The 27,914-nt window shown below is 37.1% G+C and overlaps 3 protein-coding genes across 4 annotated transcripts in view; 2 read left to right on the forward strand and 1 right to left on the reverse strand.

The window, feature by feature from the left end:
* LOC134750778 (uncharacterized) overlaps positions 1-8,129 on the forward strand; it is a 347,410-nt gene extending 339,281 nt beyond the window's left edge. The window contains exon 3 of the mRNA XM_063686021.1: positions 7,211-8,129. Coding sequence (XP_063542091.1) covers positions 7,211-8,129 — 919 coding nt within the window. The remainder of the gene's footprint in view (positions 1-7,210) is intronic.
* A 3,646-nt stretch (positions 8,130-11,775) lies between these two features.
* Positions 11,776-15,635, forward strand: LOC134750779 (hexosaminidase D-like). Its single transcript, XM_063686022.1, has 4 exons — positions 11,776-12,303; positions 13,055-13,246; positions 14,225-14,337; positions 14,621-15,635. The coding sequence occupies exons 1-4, from the start codon at positions 11,965-11,967 to the stop codon at positions 15,633-15,635; spliced, it is 1,659 nt and encodes a 552-aa protein (XP_063542092.1). The 5' UTR covers positions 11,776-11,964.
* Positions 15,636-21,464: 5,829 nt separating this feature from the next.
* On the reverse strand, positions 21,465-27,909 carry LOC134750475 (uncharacterized). Of its 2 annotated transcripts, XM_063685641.1 has the most exons (5): positions 27,698-27,909; positions 26,374-27,521; positions 25,015-26,218; positions 24,537-24,739; positions 21,465-22,959 (listed from the first exon to the last, which is right to left on the reverse strand). In XM_063685641.1, exons 2-5 carry the CDS (start codon positions 27,490-27,492, stop codon positions 22,303-22,305), a joined length of 3,183 nt encoding a protein of 1,060 aa, XP_063541711.1. In that variant the 5' UTR covers positions 27,493-27,521; positions 27,698-27,909; the 3' UTR covers positions 21,465-22,302. The 2 variants fall into 2 exon arrangements, with proteins under 2 accessions (XP_063541711.1, XP_063541710.1); XM_063685640.1 differs by lacking the exon at positions 27,698-27,909 and having other exon boundaries at positions 26,374-27,568.
* Between the last annotated feature and the right edge of the window lie 5 nt (positions 27,910-27,914).

A 27,914-nucleotide genomic window follows, 5' to 3' on the forward strand; every position in this document is an offset into this window, starting at 1 on the left:
GCGTAGGTGAGGCAGGGTAGAAGACATGAGTCCATTACTTTCTTTTTAATTTTAAGAGGGAGGTTTGATTTTAATACTTCCTTGTAGGACCAAAATTTGTTCCATGAGTGTTTAATTCTTCGGTTTATTTCATCTATGTTTCTTGACTTTTTGAAAGATATCAGCTTTCCCAGGTATATATACTGGTCTTCATAGTCAAGTTGTGTTCCGTCTATTACAATAGGTGTGTTTATACTGTTAGTGAGAATTTTTGTTTTTGAAGCATTTAATCTTAGTCCGATTTTGTTGCTAAGAGTGCTCAATTCTTGTATCATATCCTTCAGTTGTTTTGACGTTTCTGAGAAGATAGCAATATCGTCTGCAAAGCGTAGATTACTAAGAAACTGGCCATTGATGTAGATACCTTTTTTATTCCAGTTTAGGTCTTTCATAGTGTCTTGGAGGACCGCGATGAACAGTCTAGGTGACAAGGGGTCGCCCTGCTTTACCCCTCTGCATATTTTTATCTCTGGGCCCAATCTGTCTAACTTCACTCTGCTCCTGCTGTTACAATATATGTTTTTTATTATATCTATGTATTGTTTGGGTATGTTCTGTTGTTCTAATGCCTTCCATATGCTTTCATGGGTTATTGAGTCGAAAGCCTTGGTATAATCAATAAATGCAACGTATAATGGTTTTTTTTAACTCTTGGAATTTTTCTATAATTTGTTGTGTTGTATGGATGTGATCAATTGTGCTGTAATTTTTTCGAAAACCTGCTTGCTCGATGGGCTGGTGTTCTTCGATTTTGGCCTCTAATCTTTTTTCTATGCATGATGCGAACAGTTTGTAAAGTGTGGGCAGTAGGCTGATTGGACGGTAGTTGCTCACATCCTTCGGGTCCCCTTTTTTATATAGCAGGATTATTCTTGACTCTGTCCAGGTAGATGGTATTTTTTTGTCCCGCAATATTTTGTTAAATAGTAGAGCCAGTGGAGTTGCTAAGAGAAATTTCCCTATTTTTATAGCTTCATTTGGGATGTTATCTTGTCCTGGACTTCTGTCATTTTTCAAGTTGTTGATTTTTCTAATTATTTCCTCTTCATTGAAAGGATTAATTGAGCCCGAGGGTGCACATGTAGAAGGCAAGTAAGGTCAAGTAGTACACCTAGATATTTAGTAAATTTTACTTTTTCCAGTTCGATGCATTCACAGGGGCAAGGATCATCCTGGGTACACATGTGTATCTTTAGTTTTAAGTTAACATTAGGTTGCGAACAGTCATATTTACTAAAACAAATATAATTAGTTTTGCTGGCATTTAATGTAAGGAGGTTATTTCTAAGCCATACAGCCACTCTTCGGAGGCCAGATTCTGCACTTCTGAACACTGACTCCCAGGATTCTCCATCGAACACTATAGCTGTGTCATCAGCATAAGAGCCGATGTGCCCACGTTGCAGTTTGAGATTCGTCAAGTCATTGATATATATAAGAAACAACGTGAGCCCCAGAACGCTTCCCTGGGGGACACCATAAGTTATATCTGTTTCGTTACTTATGTAGTCTCCTATTTTCACTCTTTGCGTACGCCCCTGCAAGTAGTCACTCAGCAATTGGAGAGGCAGACCCCTTATGCCAATTCGTTCCATTTTTTGTGTAAGAGTGGAGAGAGAGACCGTATCAAACGCCTTTTTTAGATCTTAAAATATAGTGAGGCATTTCTTACCTTTATTAATTTTGTCGGTAACTAAGGATGTTAGGGATAGTATAGCATCTTCTGTGGATCTGGACTGCCGAAAACCAAATTGGTTTTCGGAAAGTATATTAAATTTATTAAGGTATGATACAAGACGATTATTTATTAATTTTTCTCAGTCAACACGGAAATAAGTCGATAATTGCTTACATCATCTCTCTCTCCACTCTTATACACCGGTGTCACAATCGATTGTTTCAGTGGGGCGGGGAATACTCCTGTGGTAAGTGTAGAGGGAGAGGACCAATAGAGAGTACTCTCTCCAGGCGGGTGTTATGCCTGGGGACCGAAGTCCACTGAGAGTTAGTCAGAAGGAGTATATATAGTCAGTGACATTTTGAAACTTCGTAAGCGCGATGTAGGTTTCTAGATAATTGCGTTCTAGCTCCCTAACGCCATCTGTTAGATGACGTCGACAGTGGCAGCTAGTGGGGACGCCACATCAGCCCCCCTTTGAGCGGAGGGGTCAGCGACGACGTATGAAGCGTGCAGCGAAACCAGGTGTGTGCTCGAGCCAGTGTGGCGAGCGAAGATGCTCAGAGTCACAGGCGAGCAGAGCTGCTCAGAGCCAGTGTGACGAGCGCAGTTGCTCAGAGCCAGAGCGGCGAGCGGAGAGAGAGAGAGTGAGAGAAGTTGAGTGCCAGGCATGAATATTTACGAGATATTTACAGGATATAATACATATGTACAGAACTGTACAGAGGCATGCAAGGTGGCACACAGAGAGGAAACTGTTTTTGCTGCGAGGCGGCGTCATCAGGATCTTGAGGTCTTCATAGCTGTCCAATGTCGGAAGGTCACCAATGTGGTAAGTGTAGAGAGAGAGGACCAATAGAGAGTACTCTCTCCAGGCGGGTGTTATGCCTGGGGACCGAAGTCCACTGAGAGTTAGTCAGAAGGAGTATATATAGTCAGTGACATTTTGAAACTTCGTAAGCGCGATGTAGGTTTCTAGATAATTGCGTTCTAGCTCCCTAACGCCATCTGTTAGATGACGTCGACAGTGGCAGCTAGTGGGGACGCCACACTCCTCTTGCAAAGCAAAGGTTTGCTAGGTGGCTAATTACAGGGGCTACAACCGTGCAGGCGTGCTTCAGAAATTTAGTTGGTATGTTATCCCATCCAGGGGCGCTATCGGCTCTGAGACCCATGATAATACAGTGTATTTCCTGGGGGTCAGTGTTCAGGAAAACAAGTGAGGAGGAGATACAGTCGGGCAAGTTGTTTCCGGCATGAGCATTTACATATCGATTATTTGAAGTACTTAGGATTTCTTCGGCCAGTGTTTTGCCAACGCCAGCAAAATAATTATTTACATAGTTAACAGAGGAAGTTGGAGATTGTTTAGTTTTTAGTAGGTCAGTATTTTTTGTTTTGTCAGATTTGTAGTGAGTTATCCTTTTTATTGTCTGCCAGAGCATTTTAGAGTTTTAGATGATTTAGCCAGCTGTTCTTTATCATATTTGCGCCAGATTTTTTTTATTAGATCATTACAATAATTGCGGTATCGTTTGTAGGTGATTTTGAGAACTTCATTATGAGGTTCCCGTCGCGATTTGAGTTGTAGTTTGTTACGGTTCCTAATGCAGCGCAACATACCAGGGGTCATCCAAGGTTTTATTATTCGGTTTTCAAGGTTTCAAGGTTTTCAAAAATGATATTGTGGTTTCTAATATCATTTTTTCTAAACTGAATAATTTGCGCGAGATACGCTTCCAAAGTGGTAAAATATGTCCCCCCCCCCCTGTAACTTGTACAATAAGAGAATCATAAAACTAAAAAAAATATATGATGTACATTACCATGCAAACTTCCACCGAAAATTGGTTTGAACGAGATCTAGTAACGAGGACAGCTGCTCAGAATTATAACATTATAGAATATTAAAACTAACTAAAAATAGGTGCCTTTTGATTTTGCAGGTCAGCAACTTTTCAATTATCCCTCAGTCGTTCGCTCCTTTTCCTTCAGGAAAACTTAATTATTATCCAAAACTGCAAATACAATGTCAATAGCCAACCTAAAACTTAGAAAGCCGAGTTGCAAAATAGTACCTATTTCAAATTGTTTACTTTGTTCTTCGACTTTATAATTTTATTGTAGTCTTAAACGAACTTTAACGGAACAATTTAATTGCTTGGCAACAAATCTTACTTAGGGGCCCACTGACTATCAGTCCGCCGGACGATATCGGCCTGTCAGTTGTTGGGAACTGTCAAATTTTTGTTCTAACTGACAGGCCGATATCGTCCGGCGGACTGATAGTCAGTGGGCCCCTTATTGGAATGTACCAATTACGAAATGTCAGATAATTTCTCCACTAAATTATTATTAAACACCAGCGCTTATATTTCTGTTAAATCATTAAAGACTTTTGAAGCCATGTCATGTTTCCATCGTGAAAAGATTTTGTGTGAACCAGAGACCACATGGTTACTAGATGCAGCATTTAATACGCCATAACGAAGGTGTATACGAGTTTCCAGCTTATTATCTCTCATTCCGAGGTTGACCCCCTTTTTAGGCTTAATATGACTGGCCCATTTAAATGTAATGAAGTGTACGAGGAAGGAGGTGTACGTATCTACCGACCTCTTTTATAGCCATCCCATCTATATCAATCTATATCCCATTTGTTACCAACGTCAAATCTATTTGTAAACATCACTGTGTCAGAGATTCATAATTTTTTATGGAAGTAATTATAATTATGTAAACACTTCATAATTATAAGAACACATGATATTTCGATGGTCCTATGCATAAAAAGGACAAGGAATTATTCCAGTGAATAAAATATATGGGCGAGTGTTATGATCTGTGTCTAAAATTGTCTAAAAATTCATAATGAATCCTAGAATACCAAAATTAAGAAGTGTGAGAGTGCGAGTCTTAATTGTAATGTTGTTTCTCGTTGTGTATGTTTTGGCTACGTATATTATCGCCGAAAAGTATTTCTTTATCAAACGCAAAGGCAACACAATTGCACCTAAAGTGGAGTTAGAATATGTTGTTGTACATCTGGATTTGAAAGGAGCTCCTCCAAAGTTGTCGTATCTGGAGTCCCTGCTACCGATGCTGAAGAAACATGGCGTCAATGGTCTCCTTATTGAGTACGAGGACACGTTTCCCTACGAAGGACTTGTGGAAATATTGAGGGGGTGGAATAGTTACAAAAAGAAAGAGGTTAGTTAAAAAAAAAGTATACGCAAGGGTCTTCATATTGGGTCGCATAATAATTTATTGTCCTAATTCATATAACTCATTTCGCATAATTGTTATTGTGCTGAAACTATTAACATTTCTAAAAAAAAAGTAACCTAACCTAACCTACCCTATTCTACACAAAACAACATACCTAATGCAAATTATTTTCGAAAATACTTCCTGATTTAGCTGGAAAAAATATATGCGAAAAGAGTTTTATGCGTAACAATACATTAGGACAATCAATTATTATGGGACGAGAAGATATTCACCGGATATTTCCGTTTGTAAATATTGCATGACTTAAAATTTAGTATACTTTTCTTGATTTGGAAACTTACACATTTCATTTAAAACTGTTTTTTCCAGCTGTATGCATACCTCACCGCCGCAGTATCATTTGGTTTCGAGATAATCCCCCTGATCCAAACATTCGGGCACATGGAATTCGCTCTAAAGTATCAGGAATTCTTCTTTTTAAGAGAAGCTCCTGAATTCCCCGAATCTATCTGTCCTAGTGCTTTGGAGAGCCAGCATTTACTAGAAGAAATTATTAATCAGGTAAGGGAATTGTATGGCTTACCGTCTAACTTACGCGGCGTCTTACGTAAGCGAACAACTCGCGAACGCGAAGCGAAGCGGCGCGGCGCGGCGGGGCGGGCCCACGGCGGGCGTTCGCGTTCGCAACGAGATCGCCCACGTAGGACACTTCTATAGGTAGATGTTTTCTATGGGAGAGCCAGATTTATTCGCGACTCGTCGGTCGTCGCGTCGGCCCCATACCTAGTAAAAGTTGCTCAGTATGACCTACTTACTATAAAACTATTCACATCACATCGCAAATTATTGCCGGGAGTTAAAATTAACGCCTTGTATTTTGAAACTATAATGGTTCTGTTTCTGAAATAATGGCTGCGGAACTCTAAAAAGGAAAAATTGTTTGACTTGTATGAAAGATAAATAAATAAGTTTTAGGCAAAAAAACAATTTTTGGTACAAGCTTTTATCGCTGACTGTACTTTTCTTTCTACAGGCAACTAATACTCATCGAGACAATTCTAAAATACCCAAGCACAATAAGGTTGCGTTGTTTTATCACAGAGTTCCCATGGCCACCTCCTGTCTCCATCATCAAATCAGCTCGATGGTACCATAATATTGCACTGTCACCCGACTTACATAATAATGTATGCATATTTTCAGCTTCATCGGAAACCGGGAAGTGTTGACCCGTACAAACATAGTTACATATTACATACATACTTACTTACATAGGTACATTGCAAGTTAATAAAAAGCTTGTAATAAAGTTCAGACTGTAGAATAGAATAATTGAAATTTTTATTACAGATCATAAGTTTTCACCAAAAGATAGCTCCTTTGAAATACATCCATTTAGGTTGCAATGAAGTTTACCATATCAACAAATGTAATCGATGTCGGCGACGGAATTCTACAGATGCGTAAGTTATTCTACAGATGCGTAAGTTATTCGCTAACCCATTATTATTATGAAAATATCAGTTAAGACGAAAGGGGACGGCCGTTTCTTCATACAAACGTAGTCCATTTTCCTCTTTGAATATTGACATTATGGAAAATATTTTTACATAATTTGATGTGTATTTACCATAGCTATGCCCCTACGTTTGTTTTATTTTTTATTTTTTGATTATTGTTAAAATTTGGTGCGAAAAACAGGTTTTACACAAAATTTTAATTGCTTCTCTTATAAAAATTTAAAAAAAACCTATACGTAGGGGCATAGCTGCGGTTGATAACAAATTCTGTCAAAATATTTTCAATACTGTTAATATCCAGAAAGGAAAATGAGGACACAAAAGGCGATTTTGCGCGACTTCTCCACTTTAGTTTTAGGTGCTGGGTGTGGGTTCGGAACGCGTAGTTTTTGAACAATGGTACCCGCTTTTTAGATCGCAATACGGTTTCCATAAATGTTATTAGCAATTTTTGGGATTTTCTCTAGTGACTTCATTGATTTGAATCAAATTTTTTGACTTTCGCTCGATAGAAAAAAATCACGAACGTACGTCTAAAACGCACTTTAATTTTTTTTAACAATATAAATTGAACATTAATTAAACATTCATCCCGCTCACGCTTACGCTCAGTGACGGTGAGAGAAGAACAGGCACCTATGGGCCTTCTATGAACAGTACCCTACCTGAAAATAAAAATGTTATTTGCCACACTTTGTATTTCACTTAAGGAAGTAACTATTTCATGTTTATTGTCTTCCAGAGAACTGTTAACTGAGCACGTCAATTTCCTTATCGAGACTGTCCACCTCCTTAGTCCAAACACCACCGTTCTCATCTGGGACGACATGTACAGAGATGTCAAGCCTATGGATTGCAGCAACCTCATCTTAACCGACACCGAAGTTGTACACTGGGACTACACTACAAAACCCCATGAAGATGTGCACATTAATATGTACAAGTATAACAGGATGTTTGATAATCTGTGGATAGCGACGGCTTTTAAAGGAGCTGATGGAAGGGAAAGGATACTTCCTGATCTTAAAACGCGATTCTATAACCATCTCCAGTGGCTCAACTTTATATTTGATTATGGCACTCTGAAGAAATTGTATAAAATTAAAGGCATCATACTCACAGGCTGGTCAAGATATGACCATAATGCGCCATTGTGTGAAATTCTTCCAGCTTCAATACCGAGTTTAATTATTAATTTGATCCTTGTTCAAAAGTATACAAGTGGAATTGTTGTTGAAAACATGAAAGACTTGGATGTTTTCATTGATAAACACATAAAAAATAATTTAGACTCTAGCCTTCTATGTCAGAATCGTACCGAGAGTTTTTTGAATACATTTGATTCAAAAACGTGTCATTATGAGGAATCTGATCTTTATACTACACTTCAACTTCTTAATAATGCTTACAAATACTTTGTTTTAAAAAATAATGCCTCCAGTGATGAAGAATGGAGGATAGAATATGAATACGTTGGTGGGGTTCAAACTCAAGTGGAAACGTGTGGAAGAATTTTTTACGAACTTATGACTATTGAAAAAGTAATTATTGGATTACTGTCAGATTATTTTGAGAATGATGTCATAATAGAATATGTTCAGACAAAAATACGTCGTTTGCAGGAAAACATTAAAAGGATTGTTCCAATTTTGGCATTATAAGAATTCAACGTCCACAACTAGTCTTACTAGTATTCATTCATATCCAGAATAAATCACCTACATACATAATATTCACTGCAATTTTATTTGACAATGCTAATACAAGTGGCTCTGTGAGCTGTAGACCTCGATTTAATATATACGCTAGATGACGCAAATACCACGATTTGTATTGAAACCAAGCGTGCCGACTTTTTCATACAAAATTTACGCATAATATAATTTTAAAATTACTTATCTGTGATAGGAAATAATTATGTTCTTGCCTTTGGGTGCTCGCAATTTTTGGGCTGTTGCAGTTAATTATCATGCAACGAAGCATTTTTTAAGTTTTCACGGACGTCCGTCTGCAACAACCGGCGGCGTGGACTGTAAAGAGCGACGGTCAACCTCGACAATTGGTCGGGGTTCGGACACGCGAAGTAGATGCATTTGCGTTTTCTATGGTATATCTAAATAGATACACAGAAATCTGTGTAGAAAACATAAGTGAACAACAACAAGTTCGTTGAGTCGTCATCACAGTGACCCCACAATGGTCTTAAGGGCCATAGACGCTATTGGCGCTTAAGTCCTTTATGCCAATTTCAGCATTATAAATCCAAAAACTAGATCACCAAATAAATCTATTTAATCATAGAATCTGGTTACAAAATTTCACGAGAATCGGTTAAGAACTGCGAGTATTTGGACCTGTAGAGGAGAACATCTGAACATACGATACGAAAGCACAATGCCCGAGTTAAAACTGGACTCACTAACGCTACGGTCAAAAGATGATTAAGAGCTATAAAATATTATTTGTCTAAGCTAGGTTTGGCTCTATGCACGTACCATCGCCCACACTGTTAACTGTACATCGGTGTGTCGCTGATTGTACATTTTTTAGGGTGCCGTACCCAAAGGGTAAAAACGGGAGCCTATTACTAAGTTTAGAGTTTTAGTTTTAGACTTGTCGGTGCAAGTCGAATACTAAAACTTTACAAAAGTAGACCATCATTCCAGTCGCTAGACTGGAAAGCTTACTGGAATGATTGTATTCTAGTAGCGTTCCAGCGCTGGATTCGATCACTGGACTGGAATACCACTGGAAGAGATGTGAACCGGGCATAAGGCTAGGCAGAGACAGTGAATTTTTTCATAGAAGCTGCCCTTGATTAAAAATTGTAAAAATTATATTTAAAAACTATATCTTTTTCTTTAGCCTCTTATATAGTTTCATGATTAGTGCCGTTACGATAAACAAATTAAAAAAAATACCACAGTATCATGAAATATGTCACTGTGAAGCCAAACTAGGATCAAAAACACCCAACGTCACCCACGTTGGGTGTTTTTGATCCTAGTTTGGCTAAATAGAAGCAACTTTTTCTACATCCTCTTTTTCTAAAGTCGGCAAGGCACCATTCTTACAAGCAGATTGCTATTGGGTTTTCATCTCTATTCCCCAGTCATACAGTCGTTGCAAATGTTTTTTATGATTAGTAAAATATTAATTTACTTACTGAAGCCATATGCGACTTAGTCACAGAAATGTAATTACAAGATTGTTTGTTGGGCAATACTGAATAACAAAATGGACTTCCCGGTTTCATTTTATTTCATTTATTTATTTGCCATGCATTGTATGTTTACATCAGATGGTACAGTTTTATATTTATAAGAGCTGTTTCCCACTGACGTCCAGTTTTTTGCGGGTACGGTTTTCTGCAGGATCCAGTTTTCTGTAGTATGTGCAGTATCCCGCAAACAGAATGTTCGTGTGAACGTTACTATAAATAAATAAATAAATAATTTCTTTATTCAGGCACGATGTTCAAAATTTATTAGTTAAAAGCAAGGTTATTTATACTAAAACTATTTTTATTACACACTACCTTAATTTAATTTTAAATATATCCCCTGAATGGGGGTCTATAAGTGCAGACATCCAATGTCTTTGTAAAAGACTATCTGGCCTGTCCGCTAACATATTTAGTATGCTGTTGGCACTACCCTGTAATCTGTATTCTGCTTCTGATGGACATGATCTTACTATAATTATTAGCATGTACACTACTAAAACGGGATCCTGCAGAAAACTGTATCCCGCAAGAAACTGGACGTCAGTGAGAAAAAGAGCTCTTACGTGGTTTTGTCTCTAGTCTATACATACAGTTTTACCAGATACGTGTAATATCCAGCAGCATACCCTACTTTAAAATATACCTAATATTAACAATAATAAAACTAGCATGCGATGTTTTTTGTCTTACATTACTAAAGTACCTATCGTTAAGGCTATATAGAATTACGGACACAACTCAATAAATTCTTATGGTTCCGTACCCAAAGGGTAAAAACGGGACCCTATTACTAAGACTCCTCTGTCCGTCTGTCACCAGGCTGTAATCTCATGAACCGTGATAGCTAGACAGTTGAAATTTTCACAGATGATGTATCTGTTGCCGCTATAACAACAAAATAAATACTAAAAAGTACGGAACCCTCAGTTGTTGTTTGGCCTCAGTAGTCTGGTGCTAATATTGATACCGAGCAAGCGAAAGATTCCAAAATTGAATCACAAGTGGTTCTAAAAGTGGAATCTTGAGCGTTGCGAGGATTTAAAGGCACGAGGGTTAAACAAATTTTGCCACCGAGTAAAATACAAAAAAATTCACCACACCAACTCAAGGAAACTACTGGCTGTAAAATATCATACAAAATCACTCAAACAAATTAATTCGAAATGAATGTTATGAGGTAAATATGTATCATTCAAGATCATCATTTAAGTCAATTCTACCAGCCGACATAAGGAAACCACTCAACATTTGCATTTGATTAGGTACTTTGCCACACATGTGGATAAAATGCAACTTTCCCATCAATTTTTGAACAATCAAAAGAGCCTTTACCAGTTGGTGTGGTGAAAACCGTTTCACTACTAAACTTAGATTTTTTTTTTATACTACGTCGGTGGCAAACAAGCATACGGCCCGCCTGATGTTAAGCAGTCTCCGTAGCCTATGTACGCCTGCAACTCCAAAGGAGTTACATGCGCGTTGCCGACCCTAACACTCCTCTCCCTCGTTGAGCTCTGGCAACCTTACTCACCGGCAGGAACACAACACTATGAGTAGGGTCTAGTGTTATTTGGCTGCGGTTTTTAAATACTTGCCTTTAACGTTGCTTGCTTGTTGCCTGACTTCACTGTCGTACGTACGTGCCGGAGGGCCAACCGCGAACCACGTTGGACGTGTTGCCTCCCTGTCGCACTTCTAAATTCGTACGTCAGTGTGACAGGAAGGCAGCACGTGGAACGTGGTACGCGGTAGGCCCTCTTGACATTTTATTAAACGAATGAATTCGCTGTTGTATGCTCTGCGTCTTAGCCGCATTTCTTTTAAGCTCTGTAAACAGAAGCAGTATTTCTAGATATCGACAGTTAGTAAGTAGGTGAAGCACCGTTATTTATATTTTTGTGCTCATGCAAATAAGTGAAATTACTTATTTAATATGATTTTCCATAATCTACTTTTCCCACCGTGGAATATTTAAATGTAGTAGTGTACGAGGTAGGAGGTATACCTACTCGTTATCTATCGACCTGTTTTATAGTAACATAATGTCAGCTGTTACAATTCTGGATGACAAACGTTAAACCTTTTATTTGTAAACATCAATGTGTCAGTGATTCAATAAATTTTTATGGAAGTAATTACAATTATGAAAACATTTCATAAGAAAACACATGATTTTTCGATGGTCCTATGTATAAAAAGGACAAGCAATTATTCCAGTGAATAAATTAAGCGCGTGTTATGATCTTGTTCTAAATTGTGTATAATTCATAATGCCTTTTAGAATACCAAAATTAAGAAGTGTGAGAGTGCGAGTCATAATTGTTATGTCGTTCCTCGTTGTGTATGTTTTGGCTACGTATATTATCGTCGAAAAGTATTTTTTTATCAAACGCAAAGGCAACACAAGTGCACCTAAAGTGGAGTTAGAATATGTTGTTGTACATCTGGATTTGAAAGGAGCTCCTCCAAAGTTGTCGTATCTGAATTCCCTGCTACCGATGCTGAAGAAACATGGCGTCAATGGTCTCCTTATTGAATACGAGGACATGTTTCCCTACGAAGGACCACTGGGAATGTTGAGGGGGCGGAATAGTTATAAAAAGAAAGAGGTCAGTTACAAATACAAAGTACAGTCACGCTCCGTGATTGTTCAGCAATATAGGGTTCTAGCTAAATTGGAAATTCCATAGCGTAAGTATTGAGCAACCAATTTATCTAGGACCTTAAATGGCTCTAGCATCACCGAGCGTGAATGTACAAAACAAAAATAAGTATAGGTACATTCTCGGAAACTTTCGTATTTATCATGCTACTTCAGTGCACCTCAGTACTTTTTGTACCTAGACTGACTGAAATAGCAAGACACGTCCTTATGTTTCCATGAAAATACTATGCTCTGTAAAGAAATGGCATGAGACGGAATGACCGCTTGATGAAAATATTGCATGACACAAAATTTAAACCCAGAAAGTTTGGTCCATACGTCCTTGAGAATATTAAAATTTGTTGCCATACAGCCTGGTCAAATCATTATTTGAGTTAGGATTTGTAGATTTTAAGTTTAATTTTATCCCTATAATGTCTTCTCGTCATTTGTACTTTTGAAACTTACACCATGTTTTCTATCTTCTAAAAATCCACTTGCTAGCTTTATTATTAGGGATAATTTACTTTTTATTTTAAAGAATTTCTCAAAAATATCTACACCCCTTATACTATCTTGATATTATGTAGATATATTTGTTAAATTGATTGTATATATAACTTGAACCTAACTGTCCTGAATACCCACAGACTTTTTAAAAATTACATTTTCGTGAATTAGAAACTTACTTATTCCATTTAAACCCGTTTTTTTAGCTGCATGCATACCTCACCGCCGCAGTATCATCTGGTTTCGAGATAATTCCTCTGGTCCAAACATTCGGGCACATGGAATTCGCCCTAAAACATCCTGAACTTGTTTTTTTAAGAGAAGCTCCTGATTTCGCTGACTCCATTTGTCCTAGTTCTTCGGACAGCCAGCATTTTCTTGAAGAAATGATAGGGCAGGTAAGGGAAGTGTACGCCGTACGGCATATCGCGTATATTCTGAGAAAATTGATTAGAACATTTTGAGATTGCCAATAGTGTCGCTTAGTAAATTTAAATAAGATTTAAATTTTGAATAGGTAATAATAATAAGGTACCTTCCTAAGTAATGGTATGAGAACTTAACTAGAAGCAACAAGCAACCACTGTTACATTATTAACCTTCTGGGTTAAATAATAGAGCTGTCTGTAGTAAGACTTCGTTAAAATGAAACCTTCAGTAACAAGTATATACTTACGTTTTCCATTATCGTTATGAATTATAGATATCTATATTTATATTTCTATGTTATAAACTTATGAATACAATAATTGAACTGCTGTTGGCTGTTTTTTTCATTGCTGGCAATATTTTGACAGATCAATGTATAGGTCATACTGAGCAACTTCCACTATGGAACCAACCCCGAAAACAAAAAATTATGTTTTCTATGGGGGAGCCAAATTATACTTCGCGATTTCGGGGTTGGTCCCATAGTGAAAGTTATTCACATTACAAAATATTGCCGGGAGTTAAAAAAACACCTTGTATTTTGAAACTATAACGGTTGTTTCTGCAATAATGGATGCGGAACCCTAAAAGGGAAAATATATTTGACTTTATAAATAAATAAATAAATATAAATAAATATTATAGGACATTCTTACACAGATTGACGAAGTCCCACGGTAAGCCCAAGGAGGCTTGTGTTATGGGTACTCAGACAACGATATACATAATATATAAATACTTAAATACATAGAAAACACCCATGACTCAGGAACAAATATCTGTGCTCATCACACAAATAAATGCCCGTACCGGGATTCGAACCCAGGACCATCGGCTTCACAGGCAGGGTCAATACCCACTAGGCCAGACCGGTCGTCAAACTTTAGAATGAAAACATTAGGGTCAAGACTGCGGAATTGAATAATGAAAAAAATGCTTTATTACAGATAATACGTTTTCACCGAAAGATAGCTCCTTTGAAATACATCCATGTAGGTTTTGATGAAGTTTACCATATTAACACATGTGATCTATGTCAGCAAAGAAATTTCACAAATGCGTAAGTTTTTCGCTAACCCATTAATTATGAAAATGTTATTTAATCGATGGTTATATTTAATCGATCGTTCTTTGAACAGAGCGTAGCAAGTGTATCCAAGTGGAAAAATTACAGTTTGCGTATATTCGTAATGAAATCTCTCATATCTTGACCATTTCTGAAATATCCAACTATGTAGCAATAAGTATCTGAGCCAATTTTCGCCTACCTTAAAGAAAAATGGTGATTGCTACACTTGTATTTCATTAAATGAAGTTTATTGTCTCCATCCTATTACTTCCAGAGAACTGTTAACTGAGCACGTCAAGTTCCTTATCGAGACTGTCCACATCCTTAGTCCAGACACCACCGTCCTCATCTGGGACGACATGTACAGAAATGTCAAGCCTATGGATTGCAGCAACCTCATCTTAACTGACACCGAAGTTGTACACTGGGACTATACTGCAAAACCCCATGAAGATGTGCACATCAATATGTACAAGTATGGCCGGATGTTCGATAATCTTTGGATAGCAACTGCATTTAAAGGAGCTGATGGAAGGAAAAGGATACTCCCTGATCTTAATATGAGATTTTACAACCACCTCCATTGGCTCAACTTTATATTTGATTATGGCACTCTGAAGCAATTGTATAAAATTAAAGGTATCATACTCACAGGCTGGTCAAGGTATGAGCATGAGGCGCCATTATGTGAAATTCTTCCAGCTTCCATACCGAGTTTAATTATTAATTTAATCCTTATTCAAAAGTATACAAGTGGAATTGTCGTTGAGAACATGAAAGATTTGGATGATTTCATTGATGAACATATAGAAAATAATTTAGACTCTAGCCTTCTATGTCAGAATCGCAGCCATCGTTATATGGGTACATTTGATTCAAAAACGTGTCATTACGAGGAATCTGATCTCTATACTACACTTCAACGTCTTAATAATAGCACATCATTCGCATATTCTATATTGGATGATTATGCTTACAAATACTTTGTTTTAAAAAAGAAAGCCGCCAATGATGAAGAATCAAGGATAGAATATGAGTACGTTGATGGAGTTCACTCTCAAATGGAAACGTGTGGAAGAATTTTTTACGAACTTATGACTATCGAAACAGAAATTATTGGATTACTTTCAGTGTATTTTGAGAATGATGTCATACTAGAATATGTTCGATCAAAAATACGTGGTATACAGGAAAACATTCAAGGATTGTTCCGATTTTGGGATTATAAGAACTCAACGTCCACTACTAGTCTTGCCAGTATTCATACCCAGAATAAATTACCTACATAATATTCAATTTGTATTTTTATTAAGCAATACTATTAAAAATGATCAAGAGCTGTAAAATATTAATTTTGCCTTATCTAGGTATGGCTATGTACTTTTGTTTTTGCGTAATTATTTTCTTGACTTTTTCGCCAACACGCGTCGAGCAACGCCGGCTTCCGAGTTCCGATACGTGCAAAGCAGTCGCACTTCTCACTCACTACATACAAAATCCAATCTGAAATACGACACAAATACATAGAAAATGACACACGTCAAACACAAATCTTGCACACCTCAATCTCGTTTTGTGTAAGGATGAGTGACACAACACGCACCGGGCTAGTTGTGTGGCATGCCTAGTTGAGCTTGTACTTCGGCAGAGGGGAAACAGTGCGAATGCCGACGTCCTTCCCGGTGTTGCTCGAAGCCGCCACGTCCAGAGACATGGTACTAATAATATTAGTACCATGTCTCTGGCCACGTCAATGAAGTAATAAGATGTCATCATCATCAACTACATGTCAAAAATTGCACGTAAACAACCCGTATAACCATGGAGACTATATAAAGGAGCCAAATCTCTATGTATGAAAAGTGTCCATCAAAAAACAGTAATTAGGCGGCGCCACCATACACCGAAATACTACCAAAAACAACCTACGTAATTTGGTCGGGTTATTTGTTGCCTTATATGTTTCATGTTATACTCATGTCCCAGAGCCTAACTAGCGCCACCGGAGAGATTAGGAACTATTATTTAAAGCTGAAAGCGGTCACTTTTGCAACAATTCTGCCATAAGAGATTGGCATCCTTTCTATACCATCCATACGTATAACGTATCAAGTCGTGGCGTGGAGGGCACGAAAGTACTGACTTCATTTCTTGATATTGACTTGTCAATGGCGGCGAGAAGGTTAAACCAGCCACCCACGATCATTTTTAAATTGATAGTTATTTACGGTCAATTAAAACAGAATGTTTGTTAATAAAGATTATTATGATCAAACCGATCGTTGGTGTCAGGAATAAAAAAAAATCTAAACATAAAAAACAACAAAAGTAATACGGTGAAATGAAACAAGCTAGATGTGTCTTTCGACATCAGCATTTATTGTTTTTATATAAAAGTATTTAAATACACTATTTCGGTCTAGGAAATTGCAAGCATTTTGTGACTTCTTCAGAAGCTTGCTAGACCTGTACATTTTCACTCGGATCCTAGTTCTTACATTATTGTTTTATTTGATTTTGAATATAGGTATAAGACTAGACATTTTTTTCAAAATGTACCTACTTCTTCTATAAGTAGGTAAATTTTACTTGTACAGGGGCCCGTTCGTCAAAAGCTTGTAGCTTGTAACACAAGTGGAAGTCCCTTTTTGACAGCTTTTATTAGAAAGGGACTTTCACTTGTATTACAAGCAGGGACCGGCCCGCTATCCCTTATCGGGGTTTTATAAGGGTATTGCATAAGGCTTAACTCAACATACCCTTTGCCAGACGAAACCCTTTGTTTTGCTTTTAAAAACCCTTATATAAAGCTACCACATTTGAGTAATCGGTAGCCCAAATACCCTTACAAAACCCTTATCATCCGCTCAGCAACACCTTGCATATTGCTTATAAGGGTTAGCCTTATAAAGGGCTTCACTTTTAGCATATAAGCGTGCTAATTTAAGTCGTCTACCTTGTTCATAAAGCACACATTACTTCGAATCCGAGCGATCGTCGGCGGCGACGGCGGCGTTCTTTGACTAGGCACGTATTTTCTTTCCTTTTCATACACTACCGTAGATATATACTAATCCTGCCTCTTTCACGCAAAGGGAAACCTTTATAAAAAGCGCTTAAAGATAAGGGTAACCCTTATTAAGGGCTAGCCTTATTTTTGGTTAGCTTTTCGGTAAGGGTTAGTCAAAGGTAGGGGTATGAATGGGCTTGCAGTTCAAAAGGGAAAGTCTTTCAATGTGTTAGCCGTGTTTAAGTGTCGCCCATTGAAAGGGTTTTATCGCGGAAAGGGTTGTCCGGTCCCTGATTACAAGTTACAAACTTTTGATAAACGGGCCCCAGGTGTTATAATGAACCATTAATAAACTGAGAACCTGGTGTCCAGGTGTTACGTTAATTACGTAATACTCAATAATTTAATAATAGTGAATTAAATACAATACCATCTTAAACTTTTTTTTACAATGAATATGATTAAATTTCATCAAAGGTGTCGCTTAACTTCAAACTCGGGTAAATCTATTCGACCCTCTCAGCAAATATCTACCCTATTACCTTTTCCTAATACCAAAATCGATTCATCCGAGTTTGAAGTTATGAGACTCAAATGGAAAACAGTTTTACATGAAACATGTTAGGTACTAAATAAAAGTATCGCTTTGAAAAAATTTAGTTAACATATTATCACAAACAAACTACTTGAACACAAGCACGGTCCAGGCATAATTAACCCCTTACTGCATGTAATAAAAAATATTTGTTTAAATTTAAACTTTAATGGCTGTTAATAGAGATTTTTTTTTTTATTTATTTATATTTTTTATTCATTAAATATATACAACAAACTTTTCACTATTTCTAATTATACATTTTAATTTAAGCCAGCATTTAAAGACATAGTGTGCAGTAACAGCCCAAAAAGACCGGGGCCTGTGCTAGGGCTAGTTACAATATATGTGACACAATTTTTAGAGAGCGATCGGATTTTGGATAAACAATTTTCTTATAATATAAAGTTTACTTAATTCAATTAAACAAGCTTAATTAAATAAACATGCATTACTGGTATTTTTTATTTTTATGTACGTATTTAATATACGTATATTGGGTTTTATAATTATGTAAGTAGATATATATATATATATTATTTGCTATCTAATACACATACATACATATATATTATATGGAAAAATAGAGAAATATGACACGGAGTTACGTAGCAATCCATTCACTGAGGAAATATTTTTGTGTAGAAGTCTTTAAATTCAGTAAAAGAAAAACTCAGGAGAAACACTTTAGTTTTTTTATTCAGCCTACTTATGTAACTTTGATTATTTTGAGTAGACACGCTTGAATAGCTAGGTTGTATTATGTCCTGTAGGTCACCTGGTAATTTGTCAAAAAGCCTAGTTCCAACATATGAGTAGTGTTTCCTAGCTGCAGCACTGTTCGTAATCGGTATCTTATATTTGCTTCTGGTGTTTCGAAGGTTTGCCGGGTTAACATTTAATACCATGTCATCTATATGTCTACTAATATATATTATTACTTGCCAGATGTATAGTTGCCTTGGTGCTAACACTTTACTTAACCTATAAATTGCTTCAGTAGAAAAACGCCTTGGTTTTCTTTTAATAATTTTTAGGATCAGTTTCTGTGCAATCTCAATGTTTGCTATATTTTTTGCGCTACAGGCACCCCACGCTATGATTCCATACAATAGTATAGTCTGGGTTAAGGCAAAATACACAGTTTCAAGTGTTCTCTGGTCAATTATATTTCGAAGTTCTAGAAATATATACGCGGTTTGTCTAATTTTATTAGCAATATGTTTGCAATGTAGATCCCATTTTAAATTCTCATCGATTTCAACACCTAGGTATTTTGTTGAGTGTACCTGTTCTATTGTAGTGCATGTACAGGCAATGTCGGGAGTAGGACGACATTTATGAATTTTCAAGCTGATGTTTTGCTTAGGTTGTCCTGTCTTAGTTAGCGAGAAACAAATGTAGTTGGTTTTTGAGATGTTTAGAGTCAATAAATTTCTCTCATACCAATTTTGAGCCACTGTTAAGCCCTCTGATGCTCTAATGCCTACTTCATCCCAGGATTTACCCACAAAACTTATTACTGTGTCATCAGCAAAGCAAATACATTGGCAAGTGTCTGATTGCAGTATGGAACAGAGGTCGTTTAGGTAAATATTAAATAAAATTGGGCCTAATACACTGCCTTGTGGCACGCCAAAGTCGATACTTTTGATTTCGCTGACAGTATTATCAATCTTTACAACTTGACTTCTACCAGATAAGTAACTTTCAAACCAGCTTAGCATCCTACCATAGATTCCATAAGCTTTCAGCTTTTTCAAGAGTATTTTATGCGAAATGGTATCAAATGCTTTAGCCAGATCTACAAAAATCGAGAGTACTTTACACTTTTTATCAGTATGTTCTACTACAAATTTTGTTAATTCAGCAATTGCATCACTAGTACTATGCCCTTTTCTAAAGCCGTGCTGATGCTTAAAGAGTATATTAGTTTTATCCAGATAAGAGCATAACCTTGCCTTTACAATTTTTTCAAAAATTTTTGAGAGACTTGATAAGAGAGATATGGGGCGGTAGTTGGATACACTTGTTGTTGTCCCTTTTTTATAGATCGGTATAACCACTGCCTCCTTTAGTGATTTAGGGAACATACCTGATTTTAAGCTTAGGTTTATAATGTAGGTCAGTGGGCGCACTATATATTCTGATACCCTTCTTAGTGTATTTCCTGTAAAGCCATCCATTCCACTAGAATTATTATTTTTAAGCGACCTAATCACAGAGTTCACTTCTTTTACGCAGGTTGGTCTAAAGTAAAAAGTTGTGTCCACTTTGTATGACAGCTCCCACTCGTCCGCTAACTGCGTTTCAGATATGTTCAGATGTTTCAGATGCTCAGTAGCTAGGTCACGACCTACACCAGTAAAATATGAGTTAAATTCATTTGCAGCTGAAAGCGGTTGATTTGCTACTTTAATTGTTTCATTTCCTATTTTGAGTTCTTTTATACTATTAATATTATGTTGTTTTCTACCAGAAGCTTCATTTATTGTAGACCAAATCAGTTTGGAGTTGTTTTTCGCTTTACTAAATTTATCCCCATAGTACTTAGTTTTTGCTTTTTTAATTAATAGGTTACAAATTCGTCTGTACTCTATGTAGTTCTGTTTTAAAACTGGATTATCTGAGTGTTTTTTGTATATCTTGTGTAGTTTGTCCCTTCTGCGCATACAAGATATGAGCCCCCGTGTAATCCAAGGTTTAATCGGTTTATTACTTTTACGACTAACTATTTTAATAGTAGTATTTGCCTCTATGTGCCCATGTAGCGAATCCCTAAATGAGTCCAGTGCAATATTAACATTTTTACTACTATATACGCTGCTCCACCGCTCCGTTTCAAGATCTACCACAAGTTGTTCGTGATCCACCTTCTTAATTACTATTTTTGGGATACTCCTACGGTCTATTGGATAATTTTCAAGCAGACACAGGGTTAACATATGACCAGTCACTGCAGCGCTGTAAATTAAACATTCATGTTTAAGATTTTGCAATTTTATCATGCAGTGATCCAGACAACTATTCTCTCTTGTGGGCTTATTAATTCCGATTTTGTATTTGTGTAGAGTAAGTAAATCGATGTACTCGTCAGCATGGGGGTGCTTACTGCCAGAAGAGTCTAAGAAGTTAATATTTAAGTCGCCCATTAAGACCGTATTTTTTATACCTTTGCAATCATCAAGAGCTTTGTCAAGTGACTCCAGGAATATCTCTATATTATATGACGAGGGGGATGAATATCATATCCGCCATATATGGCTTCGTGTATGCGTTAAGGGTCAAATTCTTGCAAGGCTTTAGCAACGGGCGCTATCGAAAAATGAAATAGCTACTAAACAATATAGCCCTTAAAATCTTTAGTTTTCTCGAAATTAGGCTTCGGAAAAAAACAAGCTAAGAATGAATTCAATTTATGACAATTTTTTCTTAATGGTATCAATCGATCAGGTTTGTTTTTGGGATCAAATGTCTATATATATGGGATCCATATGTCTATATGGGGCATTGATTAATACCAAAATATTACTTTGCTAATCCGCGGAAATATAACGTGCTAGTCAATCGGTGCTAACCCGTTATACTTACATTGCATTGAAGCAATACAAAAGTCAGAAATGTTAGTCAAAGTCCGACAGTCGTACTTCACTCGCGAAACGCTCCTAACAAAACGTTAAGTGAACGTGACTTCAAGGTCAATGAGAGCCCAATTGAATGTATGGAAAATAAGTAAAATTGCGATTTTGCCGATTGCTATACAATGGAAGATACTTGCACATTCATTTGTCTAAAGTTATTTGTGCTTGTAAAGAACTACTTACTAAAATAAGCAGATTTGAAATCTAGAAAGTAAACATTTTCCAAAAAAAAGAACTTTATATCCATAGCGTTTCCTTGTTTCTGTAAATATCATTTGGATGTGCGTTTTCAAATAAATATTGACAAAGTAAAATGTTAATTTTATAACAGCAGGTCAGTTACGGCCCATAAATCATCCACGTGATGTAACATTTAAATATTGCATTCATCGCATACAAACTAAAAACGTTCATAATATGACACAAAATATGACTAGGTTCTGTAAAATGTTATATCTGACTTAACCCATAAAAAACTAACATTGCAGAGAATTAAATATACCTCACGTGGTAGCAACAATATTATAAGATCATTGTATACCTATATCAAATATTAAAAATGAGTTCAAAATTGCATTCATGCATCAACTGTATAAAATCTACAAACCTAAACAATTAGTAACAATATCAATATCACTTACAACGGTATTAAAACTATTAAGTAACACTCAATCACAATTAATCTGCACGAATTTCTCTTTACTTTCATTTTATTTTTCTTCGTTGCTTTTGTCCTCACCGGTTACGCTTTTGCTTTTGTGTACTGGAGCTATTTCTATTGGCGGTGCTGGATTACCTTCAAAACTTTCTTCCTCTGTAATTGGTAACCCAACTGTATCAGCTATCTTTCTGCTCGCCGTTCTGAATGTGTCTGATAATTTCACTTGAACAACGTTGATACACATAGACATTAAGGCTAGACCAAAAACTAGGTAAAGAATTGACATCATCATGAACAAAGGATGTTTTGGGACGTAGTCACCTAGACCAATAGTCGTCATTGATATAAACACAAAGTAGAAAGACTCGAAAAAGCCCCATTTTTCCCATATATCGTATCCTAATGCTCCAATAACGATGTATAAGACTAGAATGAAGATGGCAATAGAGATGGGCAGATTGAATTCTTCGTCAATGATAAAGTCTGAAGGTGCTGGAGTATCAGGTTCAATTAAATCTTCTATTACAGTTGTATGCAGTTGGCTAGGTTTAGGTGGTAGGGGTGGCGGAACATCGCTAGGTTTTCTGTCAATTTTCGGCGGATCTCCATTACCTTCCGGCTTAGATTCCAAATCTTCTTCAGTGTTAAAAATCTGCGATGGTCGTCTCACAACATCTGCTACCATATTCAATCCCTTTACCATGTCCTGAAATTAAAGAAAAGTGCCTTGTTATTCCTTTGAAAAGCTCCACAAAACACTCATAAAAATGTAAGACAACACACGCTCCGAGCGAAATCATTACTCACTGAAAATAAGAAAAAATGTTTTCTTTTCAACAGAGGTAATTTGAAACATTATTTTTCCAGAACAACATTCTTACAAACAGGGAAAGGCGGTTGTTTGATTTATATCGACACAAAGATTGAGCATGTTTCGGCTAATTTGAGAGACACTTTTTTTTATTGTCATAGCAATAGACACGTTATTTATATGGGCTGGCGAGGTAGCGGAAGACTACTTCGGCGTTCCTGTGGCCTTGCCATATAGCCCTGAGGCGACAAAGAGGGGGTTTAGTGGGTAAACCATGGGTCTCATTAGCCTATATGGAAGTCCCACATAACCATCTTAGGCTTATCCCCGCGCCTGGGACCCCATACGCAACGCATAACGCATTCCCCCTTATCAAAAAAGGTTTGTTTTATGGCAATCCTGAAAAGTTACGCGTTTCTGAGAAAAACCAAATTATGACTAATAAAAATGCGGACATTAATCCATTATGACTTAAAACATTTAATATTTAATGTATGGAAAACAATAGAGACCCTAAAGTATGTGTATGTTTTTGTTCATTGGTATGGATGTTGATAATTATTATTTTATTATTTTTCGATACTGACTATAATAAAATGCACACAATTTGGCTAATAACCTTGATACATTCGATGGAAAATAAAATATCGTATCGTGATTGTTTTTTGGCGCGCCCGCAAGATTCAACTAATTTGGTTGACAATACTAACGGTATGAAATGTCCAATGTAAACCCTAAAGGGCTCAACAAATTAGACTGTGACTGTACAATCGACGAATTGAGTTTAATATAACACCGATGGCTAGAGTTATAGAGTCAAGTATGTACAATAAATGTATTGTGTATTACATATAATAATATGTATAATACACAATACAGTTTTCAGTTTATGTATAATACAAACAAAAGAATACAAATACAATTACAGACAGCCTGGTGTCACCTGCCAAGATTCCTTTTTTTTGGAATTTTATGCATCTGGACGAAGGACGCGTAAAGAGGTACATAAAAGAATACTTACGTGAGCCATGTATGAAAACTATAGGAATTGGCATACCATTAGATTTTTTGGATTTGAAATAATTATATACTTAAAATTACAAATACAATAGCTGCCTGTTAACTTTTCACGGCTTAACTACTCTCTGAACTTAATTTAATTACATCTGGCAATAAAAAAATCAATAATTAGCAACTCATGAAGGCTAAGTCCATCTAAGCTAACTCTGCACCGTCTCTGGCGTAACTAAGTGTGGAAGTGTTAGGCATATTTTCAAACGTTTGCAGAGATATCTTATAGAGTTAACTTTATTATTGGAAATTAAATCCCTATGAGAAGGGAAAGCAAAATAGCGGTATCAGTATCACACACAGACCGAATCTCACATGCACCCGTGTCTGAGCCTAATGACAATTTTGACGGTATTTCTATATCCACTATAAACTACTACTGTAATAAATAGCATTCTTACCTCAACATGCGTGACCCTCCTCACACTCCTACAGCTTCTCGTGTAGTAGAACCTCCTAATGAACGACCAGAGGAACTTGATGATGCGCGTAAACAGCTTGCCAAAGTCAGCGAGCACGATCAAGAAGAGTGGGATGCCGACGATGGCGTAGACGATGGTGGCGATACGGCCTGACAGCGTCTTGGGAGTAATGTGACCATATCCTGGAAATATAAAGACGGGATCAGTAAAAATAATTTTACTAGCATATTTTATGCGGCAGGTGTTGCTGTTGACTACAGTAAAGCATACGTATTTTGAAGGAAAAATATTGACCACGACGTAATAAAGTCGTAAAGGGTAGGATCTATTATTGTAGGAAATTGGAGAGTTATGAAGGCCTTCGTAATTTGCAAATAGGTTTATATTATAGGATGAAAAATTAAATAACAAGTTGTTAATGATATTGTTTTTTAAAATACGTTGTAAGTAATCTTACCAATTGTTGTAATTAAAGTCAGGCAATAGACGAATGAATTCATAAAATTCCAAGATCTCTGACCGCTAAACGATGTAACTCCCGCTTCGTGGGCTGTATGCAGCTGGTTCTCGAACTCGTAAAGCTTGCTTCTGGCCATAGACTTCCAGTCCTCTTCGCGTAAATAGTGACTGCCACGCCAAAGATTCTCGATAAAGTCGCGTTTAACGTTCCTAGTGCTGCATTTATAAGTATTTTCAAAAGATCCCTCAAAAGTTCTAAACATCATCCCTCCTAAGCCACACAACGTGATTAATAGTATAAAATCACAGACGCATTGGTTTCTTAACCTAATTATGCTTTTATAAGCAGATTTCTGTTCTTCTTTAAACTGTCGCCAATTAGCTATTAATTTCCATTTCGATCTAACAGGTTTCTTTTTCTCATCATCTGCTTTTTTCTTGGTTTGTTTATCTTTTTCTTTTCCTTCTTTCTTTTCTTTTTTCACTCCGTTTTTAGCTTCGGCAATTGACCTCTTTCGCAGACCGGATTTATGCTCTACGTGTTGAGTGTTATTGTCGAAAGCTAATATTATGTTGTCCCGATTTTCTCTTTTATCTACTTCTTGACTAAGTAGGTGCAATTTACGGGTCAATTCAGCAGTACGCTCAGATAAATCGAAATCATACTCGTTTTCACTAGGTGACGTTGAGTAGCAACTCGAGGTGTATTCTGACTGGCTGGCGTCAATATACCCTGAGCTTTGTCTACTTTGTTTTCCAGATTTTATACTAGGTTTATTAGTTGATGATAAACCAGATAAAATTTCTTTGTCACTTATAATTTGAATTGTTTTAGGACAGGATATTCCACGAGTACGTCGCGGAGTTGATGGCGTCTTGTTTGGTGTTTGAAGATTTTTATTATAATCGCGTCTATACTCTGGAGGCAATCTTGGGTCATCTTTCGTAATGGACAAACTCCTTGCTCTCGCTTGTTGCATTAGTTCTATTATTTCTCTACTAGTCTGACTCATACCTGTGCCAGTTTTGTCAATAACCTTAACATCTTCGACTCTGTTAACAGACTGTGATCGATTTGCTCTGGGTGATCTATTTCTTACAAACCTCCGAGGTGTAGGCACTACTTTACGCCGCTCTGCTTGTGCCGGTAAATTTTGCTGATTAATTTGATCCTCACTCATCTCACTCTCACTAGTTTTACCCTGTAAATATCATTACAGGTATGTATTAGTTTGTCTTCTATTCTACGTTGTTAAACTATATACATGGTGTTCATATTTCGTTAATTCAACATAAAATACAGCGCTATTAACAAAGCAATTAACAGAATCAAAAACAACATAACGAAAAAACTGACCCCAAATCGTGTTGCAGATTTGCTCCGTGCTGGTTTTACTGGCGGTACTTTAGATTGTGTTTGCGGTGGCTCATCTTTTGGTTTAAGAACTTGTTTCGCAATGTTGGGCCTACCTTCACCTGTCAACTTTCTACTTGGAGTTCTAACAACTCTTTCCCTTATTTCAACTGCTGGCTTATGTTCAGGAAGCACCTTTCTACTTGGCGTACGTTCTATTTGATAAACTTTAGTCACAAGTTCTCCGGGAGTTGCCGGTGATTCAGGAGTTTTTGGTTTCATAACTGGTTTTTTCTCCTGTATTTCATCTTTTTGATCAAATGTGAAGACGTCTTTTTTAACTGGAGTTTTTGCTAATTTTGGTTTATCTTCAGTCTTCACAGCTTGTTCGTCAGGGTACATCATTTCTTCTAATTTTTTCGGCGTAGATGGAAACGGGTATGGGAAATTAGTGTCTTTAGGCGATGCGCTCGTTGGTGTTGACGGTGTCAGGGATCGCTTTCTTTCTGGTGGAGACTCGAAGGTTAAGGAGCCTCGTCGACTAGTGTCTTCGTCTTTTGGACTCAATGTATATGTCGTGCTTAGCAACTTATTGGTAGGATCAATGAAACTCCCTTTGCGTTGTAATCCTATGGGCTCTCCTTCCCTTTCTTTTTCGATAACAGCAAAAGGAGACACACTCCTTCGCCTCCTTTCGTTAGCAGCCATTGCCCTTGCTTCTATGACTGCATCTGTATCCAAGTCATATACTGGATCTTTTGCTCCAGACTGTTCCTGAACTAAGCGCTTCATTTCCTCATAGGTATTGTCTGCTTCGATCTCTCTAGAGTTTCTTGGTAGGTAGTCTTCATCATCTGAGGTAGGTGTGTCTTCGTGCGGAATAGGAGTCCGCCCGGGTTCAGGAGTTTTCTCTCTTTGCCTTGCTGTTTGGCCTCTATTCTTGGAAAGGTTCCTCCTCTTCTTGATGGACATATTCTGGGTTTCCATTTCGTCTACGTTGGCTCTTTCACTAGATTTAGACCTAGATACTAGGTGTCCTAAGGTTTGGCACTGGGAATCTTGGGTGATTGTGGGAATTTGGAGGGTTAATCTACTTTTCTTTTCATTTCCCTCTTCACTCATCACCTCACTAGTAATCTTCACTTTTCGACCTGAAAAAATAAACACTGAGGTCAGTACGCGCAATGAACCGTATAGATCCAATGACGATTAAGATCTGAATGCAACTCTGTTACAAATATTGGCAATGTTCATGCCATCCACTGCCAATGCGTATGACATACTTAACAAGGTGTCAATAAGCTGACAACAATTGAATGGAGCTTACCTTTCGCGATAATCCAATAACAAACACCTTTATTGTATCAGGGCGGGTCGACGTCTAATAAAAGATTCTATTTTAGACAGCACACTCGCGTAAAGAAACTTCGACATAGTCGATCCATCTTAGTCACGTGAAGCTTTAGAACACTTTTTAACGGAAGTTGATTTGCGATTGTCACTTTCCCTTATTATTTAATTGTGCAGAGCAGGATAGTACTGAG

Source organism: Cydia strobilella, chromosome 20, assembly GCF_947568885.1.
Source record: "Cydia strobilella chromosome 20, ilCydStro3.1, whole genome shotgun sequence".
In the NCBI taxonomy this organism is placed as follows: Eukaryota; Metazoa; Arthropoda; class Insecta; order Lepidoptera; family Tortricidae; genus Cydia; species Cydia strobilella.